Source organism: Cannabis sativa, chromosome 1, assembly GCF_029168945.1.
Source record: "Cannabis sativa cultivar Pink pepper isolate KNU-18-1 chromosome 1, ASM2916894v1, whole genome shotgun sequence".
Taxonomy (NCBI): Eukaryota; Viridiplantae; Streptophyta; class Magnoliopsida; order Rosales; family Cannabaceae; genus Cannabis; species Cannabis sativa.
The window spans coordinates 42,887,445-42,895,499 of record NC_083601.1 but is presented as its reverse complement, the minus strand read 5'-3'; the positions used below and the strand labels follow the sequence as shown (position 1 = coordinate 42,895,499).

Genomic DNA, 8,055 nt, shown 5'->3' with positions numbered 1-8,055 from the left:
AAAAAATTATTTTCTACACTCAAGCTATTAAAAAAAAAAGGCGTATAAGCAAGGTGAAGCGAGTATTGTAGACGGCGTGTAAGTGGCGCGTGAGTTTTATTTTTATTTGATTCTAGATATAATCCTTAATTGGATCCCTTAACTTGGTTAAATGATTGCATTGACGAACCGCAGACAAGACACGTGGAGTCGCTATCGACTCAAAATGGAACGAAATGCAATTTCACGTGGTTGGGATTTGAAAGATGAATCGTCTTTATGTTGCCACGTCATCATCCCAACTATCTCCAGCTACGTCTACTATATTGCCACGTTTGACGCGGTCCCTCACGTTAGACCCGATCATATTCCCACTTCAGCCGTCGGATCACACTTCTGACGGCAGTGATTAAAATTTAAAAAAATAAAAAAAAAATGGATTTTACAGGTGAGATAGGGATGGTGGAAAATATATAGATATGACTTAAATTTAATTCTAAAAGCACTTGGAAACGGTCACGGTGGATACAGCTAACACGTCTTAGGCTATTAATTCATGTGTAATGGGCATATAAAATAAATAAATAAATGTATTAACTTATTTGTGATGGGTTGTCCACCCTCAAAACGAAGTCATTAATAATGTTTGGTTGGTTCTATATAAATATAATGCCCATCACAATAATTATAATTTTACTTTTTTTTTATATTAATTAAAAAAAAATACATTTTGATATTTATGTGATGCCCAACTGCCCATCATATTTTTTTTATTTATTTCTCACACCATTCCTTCATATGACATATGAATTTACATAGGGAAATTTTATTTACACCCCAAAATTTTTTAAAGGCACCCCATTTTAATAATTTTTATTTTATATAAAATTTATATCTTTAATTGTACTAAATTTTTTTAACTTTTTTTTTCTAATTCATATTCTTAAAAAATATACCTATCAAACAAAAATAAATTATATTTTAAATATTATGAAGATAAAATTAAAATAAAAAATTATATAAAATTTTCTTAGAAAAAATTAAAAAAAAAATATATACATGAGTTAGAAAAAATTATGAAAATAAAATCAAAATAAGTATTGAAATTAACATAAAATAATGTGAGAAAATTTTTTTAAAAAAATATTAAGAGTAATTTTTAAAAATTATTTAAGTTTATTTTTTTTTAATAATGGAGTATACTTATCATTTTGGGGTGTAAATAGAACTCCCCATTTACATATGGTGCTTAATGCACCCCAAACGTCATTCATTAGTATTATAATTTTGGGCAATTTTTACTAATATACCAAATTAACATATTAATCTTACACTTACCGAAAAAAACAAAAATACTATATATACGTATATCCCTACCGAAATTTAGGAAAAAAATTCCTACCGAACCATAAAAAATGGATCAATCCGTGCGTATCGCCAAACCGTATAAAAGCATTTGAAAACAAAAAAAAAATCAAAAAGAAACCTTCGAAAATTCAAAACACCATTGGAGCTCTGCAACTTTCGAACCTGCAAAAAACAAAACACCATTAAAGCTTGACAAAAGCTTCGATCAACAAAAATCAAAACAAAATCCGACAGTTGCTAATCGAAGGTGCCGAGCTAACTCAACATTGAAGCTACTCGAATCTTTCGTCATCAAAATTCAGTCATCATTGAACCTTCGATCAAACAGTTCGACTATGAGATCCAAAAACTACTCGAAGCTACTCCAAGCTACTCGAACCTACTCGCAAATGTCAGATTCAGTCAATGCTACTCGAAGAGAAAAAAGCAACATGATCACAGCTCCTACAATCTGATTTACACAGAAAAAGTCTCAAAAACCAGTAAGTTTTTCATATTTTATAAGAAACTAAACATATAATTCATAAAACTATTAATTACTTCTATCTAAAACTACTACTCTGTTCTATAACAGAATCATGGAACATTTACTGTTGGTACTATACTACAATGGAAAATTTGTAGATAGATGCTTATACACGGATTATCAAGTAACAGGAATATTGATACCAAAAGGTTTCTCATACCAAGAACTGAGAACACTAATCTGTCATACTTTGGAATTAAACAACATCACCACTGTTCTTGATATACAATTTCAAATACAAGAAGGTATACCACCAATGAGGATCAAGGACGATAATTCTTGCAGAATTTATGAGCATATCAGGAAAAAAAATGACAATGAGGCTGCCTTTCCACTATTCATTAACTATACACAGTCATTGGATACTGTATATACACAGTCATTGGATACTGTCAACCAACTATTACATCAAGAAATTACTTGCTTTGACATAACCTCTCATATACTCTATGAAAATGAAGAACCATATATACAAGATATTGATCCAATTCCTACATGGACAGATTATGCACTCTCAGTAGCTAATTACATCACAGAAAGAACTATAGAAGCTACCAACTCAAGCTGGGAAAACAAAACAAACATCATCAAAGATCCAAGGATTGACATAATAAGAGTTGGGCAAATTTTCCAAGACAAGGAAACAGTAAAGCTTGCCATGAGCCTATATGCAATCAAAAAGAATGAACAGCACAGGGTAAAAAGATCATCAACAAAGGACTACAGCTTAGTGTGTGTTGATAAAAATTGTAAATGGTACTTCTTGGCAACAAAACATGGAAAAACAAATCTCTTCAAAGTCAGAAAACTTGTGGAAGATCATACATGCTCAATAGAACGCATCCATGACGATCACCCCCAAGCAACAAGTAACATAATAGCTGACTGCATCAAAAAAAAAATTAGTAATCCAAAAAGAAACTACAGGCCAAATGAGATTGTTGATGATGTAGCAGAAGACTATAGTGTCTCAATTTCTTACCAAAAAGCTTGGAGAGCAAAAGAGAAGGCTTCAGAAAAAGTAATAGGCTGCCCACATGATTCATACAATGAAATTCCAGGGATTCTGCACATGATAAAAAAATGCAATCCAGGTATAACTTCTTTGGTCTTAAACTACACTTAATCTTATAGCAACTAATCAGTAGCTCTAATGTGACAACACTCTCTCATAATTTTGCAGGAACAATAACAGACTTAGTCCAACATGACAATGGGCATTTTAAGTACCTATTCTTTGCATTAGGAGTCTCAATAGAAGGCTGGAAACACTGCACACCTCTAATTGTGGTTGATGCAACTTTCCTTAAGAATGCATATGGAGGAACATTGATAATTGCTAGTGCACAAGATGCTGACAGACACATATTCCCACTAGCTTTTTCAGTAGTTGATTCTGAAAATGATGCATCATGGCAATACTTCATGGAAAAGCTCAAAGAATCATATGGGGAGCGTGAAGACCAATGCATAATTTCTGACAGACACGAAAGTATAGCAAAAGCAATGAAATCAGTATTCCCTAACTTGATGCATGGGGTATGTTGCTTCCATTTGTTCCAAAATATAAAAACAAGATTCAGAAAAGGAGGAGATGATCTAAGAGATGCATTCTACTGTGCAGCAAAAGCATACAATCAAACTGACTTCGACGATTCCATGAGGGACTTAGACAACATTGATAGTAGAATTCGTCCTTACCTGACAAATGAAGTTGGCCTAGAAAAATGGACAAGGCTTTACAGCCCAAATAAACGCTACTCAACATTAACCTCCAACATCGCCGAGTCTGTGAACTCAGCATTGAAAGAAATCAGAGAGCTACCGATTGGAACACTGCTCGAATGTCTACGTTGCTTGGTTCAAAAATGGTCATGGGAAAACAAAAATAGAGCTTTGTCCACATTCACAACATTAGCAAAAGTACCAGAAAAGATACTAAAGGATAAACTGGAACGCAGTAAGAAACTAAAGGTAACCTTAAAACTTCACTTATATGCTACTTATTCGCATTCTGTTACTTCACACAAAGTAATAAAAAAAACAGTTATACTAATGGTTACCTCTTTTACATTTCACAGGTGCAAACATCCAATCTTGTCATATACACAGTAAAAGAATTGCAAAACTCCTATATTGTGGATATCCAAAACAGAACATGCACGTGTCAACGATTTCAGTATGATGAAATGCCGTGTTCTCACGCAATGGCTGTAATATCAAAAAGACACATGAAATGCTATGAGTATTGCTCATACTACTACACAAAAGAAGCATTTCTTGCAACATATGAAGGTTCTGTGTTACCAATAGGTGACCCAAAGACATGGGACTTGCCTGATAACATCAAACAACTTCAAGTATTGCCACCAATATACAAGAGACCAGCAGGAAGGCCAAAGAAACAAAGGTATAAAACTGCACTAGACAAAGCAACACAGAATAAATGTGCAAGATGCTTACAAAAAGGACACAACCGAAGGACTTGCAAAAATGATGCGGTCGAGCCAAAGAGAAAGAGAAAAAGAGACATTGAATAGCCCACCTATTATTCTTCCATTTATACAAATACTATAAAAATAAAAACAATACTTTCAAATTGAGAAACTGCTAAGTAGCTTTACTTTCCAATGTTTCCCTACATTTTTCAAAATACTATAAGAATAAAAAAACTTGTCATCTGTGAACACTGCTTTTAAGAATAGTTAAATTCATTTTTAAATTCTACATTTGGTTTTTAGTATTTAATATGATTGATCACTAATATAAAAACTAACACGCTGCTTAATTATATATTCATATATTTTTATAATTTAGGCAAAAAATTAAGGTTGGACAATTCATTTATACTCAAAGTATATTATATATTACCATTGGCTTGTTATCTGGTGATGTTAATTAAACAAAACTATAGGTTAGATATATAAAAGAGCTGGTTACATATTGTTATTACTGGTATTTTGCAGTGACAAGATACCATCAAAATATACACACAAAAAAATATAAAAAAATATACATTATCCATTATTAAAAAATGATTAAAGTGTACCTCTAATTCAAATATGTTGCAAGCGACTACCATTGTAGAACCCCAAGTTAAAAAAATCCTCTTTTACAACCTGAACGTTTATATAAAAAAAAATTAGAAACAAAATAACTAATTTTTTCACTAAATGAATCATTCTAACTACTCTATACCTTGATTATTGATTTGTATTAAAACCCTCATTCAACCAAAAAAAATATAAATAATTACTCTGCAAAAAACATTGTTGGTTTTATGAAAATTAAGCTACAAACATTAGCTTAAAACTACAAAACACACTTTCTTTCCAACTTTATAAACTTGAATACTTCCATTAAAACATAACATTCCAAACAACAATTTTAACTACTTATATACTTGCATATTTCCAAAAAAAGATACTAAACGGTCCCTTCACATCAGTGTTACCAACAACAAACAGATTAACACCTAGCTAAATACTACATATAAACCCTACTGTCCAGATACACCATTCACTAATACTAACAAACAAATGTACTAAAAAATTGGAGCTTAATTACAATTCTAAAAACAAAAGTAACAAAACAAGTTACTTTGACTCAAAATAGTTCACCAAAAAGTTTCATTCCAGTTGAAACTCCAACTTTAGTACACCAAAAAGTTTCATCCTAGTGCAGATTCGAAACCCCTTCAATCCAATCAAGCTTTTGGAATCCTCCCAGGAAACTCAGACTCAGAATCATAATCATTCAACAGTTTCTTCTTGGCATGAACATACAACTCAACAAATGAAGCTTCCTCCTAAAAAACCCCACATCTAGAGGATTTGGAAGTTTCTCAATACATCCATGAATAAAGAAATCAGCATACTTAGCCACGAACAAGCCACAATCACTACAAACAAAACAAGCAAAAAAACAAACATTAGACTGAATACTAAAAAAACAACAAAAATCATAACAATATAAACACATTTAAACATACTTGTCTACTTGTTGAGGTAACTTAGTAACAACAAAGACATCAAGCATGTCCTCCTCCTTTTTCCCTTTAAAAAATCCTTGGCTTGTGTCAATATCCATCCTCCTACTGTAATAGTCAATGAATGACAAACATATAGGCAACACCACTGCAAAAGGCTTGACATAACCAGCTGTTTTCCTGTCCAACTCATGTCTAGACCCTAAGGAATTATAAACATTGAGACACCTAGCCCTAATATCAAAAATGATCAAAATCCAATGCTTTTCATCCTTAATATGCATGTAAATCAACACATAATCAACACGTAGCCAATCTTTGTTAGCATACATGTAATACCCACTCATGTATTCAGTAACAATGTTACTCTTAGGCACAGCATCAATCTTGTTTCCAGACTTGACAAACTTATCATACAATTCAACCACCTTAAAACAGAAATGATAATCTGTGGTTGTTGCAGACACTGCAACATTAGGATCATACTTCAACTTCTTTCGCAAGTAATAAAATATTACATCCATATGCTGTAGAAAAAAGAGATTAGAATCTGAGTAAATAAAAGATAACTACAAACCACATAACTAAAATTAAAAAAAAAATACTACATATGATACTCACCGAGTCACTAAGGCACCTCCCAGGGGTCAAAAGATCATAAAACCACCACTTGTCCTGAACACTATCAATGCAGAAATCTAAAGCAGGACTAAAAAGATTCTTCCCTTGAACAAACTTCTTCTTCCTAAAAAAAGCAACCAACCAATATACTTAATATCAAATATGCAAAAATGTAAAAAAAAAAACCAAAAAACATAATAAAAACAAATAAAACATACTTATTCTCATCCTTGAACCCAACACAGAACCACTCATCAAATGCCTTCTGTTGAAGTTCGTGCGGAGGATCAAACAACCCAGAATTAAACGCATATTGACCTTTAACATTCTTTTTCTTCATCTTTTCATTACTACCAGAAGACCCAAAATCATTTCTGTAAGGACTCTGTAAAACCACGCTAGGCTTATGAGCCCTCTTTGATTTGGGAGATTCACAAACCTTAATCTTGTCCTAAAAAAGAAACCAAACAGTAACATTTAAATTAAACAACAATAATATTTAAAGAACAGCCATTGCAACAGTAACAAAAAAAAAAAAAATCAAAACACAAAATCATACCATAATCTTCTTCACTTCATATGCATGACACGCATCATCCACTTTCTGATTTATAACAGCCATCACAGATTCTGAAAAACCATCATCGGTACCCGCACTAACTTTCTCAGCAACTCCCTCAACTCCACCTACATTACCACCATCAGAACCCAAAACTTCATCCTCTACCATTGCAACAGTCTCATTTTGTCCTAATAACGAACCCAATATGTCAAAATTTGGCATATCCTAACAACAAAAACAAAAAAAAAAAACAACAAACAAATTAGTTAACAACTTAATATGATAAAAAAATACGATAATTACACAAAACTGTTCTATAAAAAAAATTAATAAACAAAATTTAACCTTTTCCAAAGAACATAAACTTAAAGAAAATCTTGACTATCAACTTCTTTCACAGACATCTCGGAAATATTTTTAATTTCCTGCACAATATAAACAGAAAAAGAAACAATTAAGTAGCAAAAATTATAACATAGAATATTGAATAATAATAAAAAAAAAACCAGACCTTATAAACATCACCATCACCACCAACACAATCTTCACCATCCTTCACATCAAGAAGATCTTCACCAAAGATCCTCACCATCCCCCTTAACAGTAGGCTACAATAAAAAAAATACCATACAAACACATGAAAACAAAACTTATAACACAGAATAGTACCTCAAACAACTAAAAAACTGAAAAAAGAATCTTAGAACTACTAAATAGTACCTCAACATCATCACTAATGTCATCTAGGTTACGAGGACTATCATTGCCACCACCACCACCGTCATCCTCATCTTCATCCTCATTACTCTACAAAAACAAAATCACATAAAAACCATTGCATATTAACAAATAAAACTAAAAATAAACAATATCAATCATAAAAGAAACCAAAAAACATCACCTGTGGTACAACATTCTCAATACTATCTTTAATCAAATCTTTCAATTCTGAAAACTTCGTATCAAAATAAAAAGTTAAATCCTCTCCAACTTTACGATCAATGTAACCCT

General features: G+C 32.0%; 2 protein-coding genes across 2 annotated transcripts; one reads left to right on the top strand and one right to left on the bottom strand.

The window, feature by feature from the left end:
- The first annotated feature begins 2,328 nt into the window (after positions 1-2,328).
- LOC115700320 (uncharacterized) lies at positions 2,329-4,957 on the top strand. The gene is made up of 3 exons (XM_061116183.1): positions 2,329-2,967; positions 3,057-3,847; positions 3,955-4,957. The coding sequence occupies exons 1-3, from the start codon at positions 2,532-2,534 to the stop codon at positions 4,411-4,413; spliced, it is 1,686 nt and encodes a 561-aa protein (XP_060972166.1). The 5' UTR covers positions 2,329-2,531; the 3' UTR covers positions 4,414-4,957.
- Positions 4,958-5,198: 241 nt separating this feature from the next.
- LOC115719225 (uncharacterized) lies at positions 5,199-7,597 on the bottom strand. The gene is made up of 5 exons (XM_061116186.1): positions 7,042-7,597; positions 6,701-6,933; positions 6,483-6,606; positions 5,865-6,388; positions 5,199-5,774 (listed from the first exon to the last, which is right to left on the bottom strand). Exons 1-5 carry the CDS (start codon positions 7,264-7,266, stop codon positions 5,630-5,632), a joined length of 1,251 nt encoding a protein of 416 aa, XP_060972169.1. The 5' UTR covers positions 7,267-7,597; the 3' UTR covers positions 5,199-5,629.
- Positions 7,598-8,055: the final 458 nt, after the last annotated feature.

Bases quoted from the DNA above. Each gene is read 5' to 3' on its own strand.
- LOC115719225 (XM_061116186.1), bottom strand. From the start codon at position 7,266: ATGCCAAATTTTGACATATTGGGTTCGTTATTAGGACAAAATGAGACT. The intron at 6,934-7,041 runs GTATGATTTTGT...TTTCTTTTTTAG, and splicing joins ATGAAGTGAAGAAGATTATG to GACAAGATTAAGGTTTGTGA. The intron at 6,389-6,482 runs GTGAGTATCATA...TTTTTTCTACAG, and splicing joins GGAGGTGCCTTAGTGACTCG to CATATGGATGTAATATTTTA.
- LOC115700320 (XM_061116183.1), top strand. From the start codon at position 2,532: ATGAGCCTATATGCAATCAAAAAGAATGAACAGCACAGGGTAAAAAGA. The intron at 2,968-3,056 runs GTATAACTTCTT...ATAATTTTGCAG, and splicing joins GATAAAAAAATGCAATCCAG to GAACAATAACAGACTTAGTC. The intron at 3,848-3,954 runs GTAACCTTAAAA...TACATTTCACAG, and splicing joins AACGCAGTAAGAAACTAAAG to GTGCAAACATCCAATCTTGT.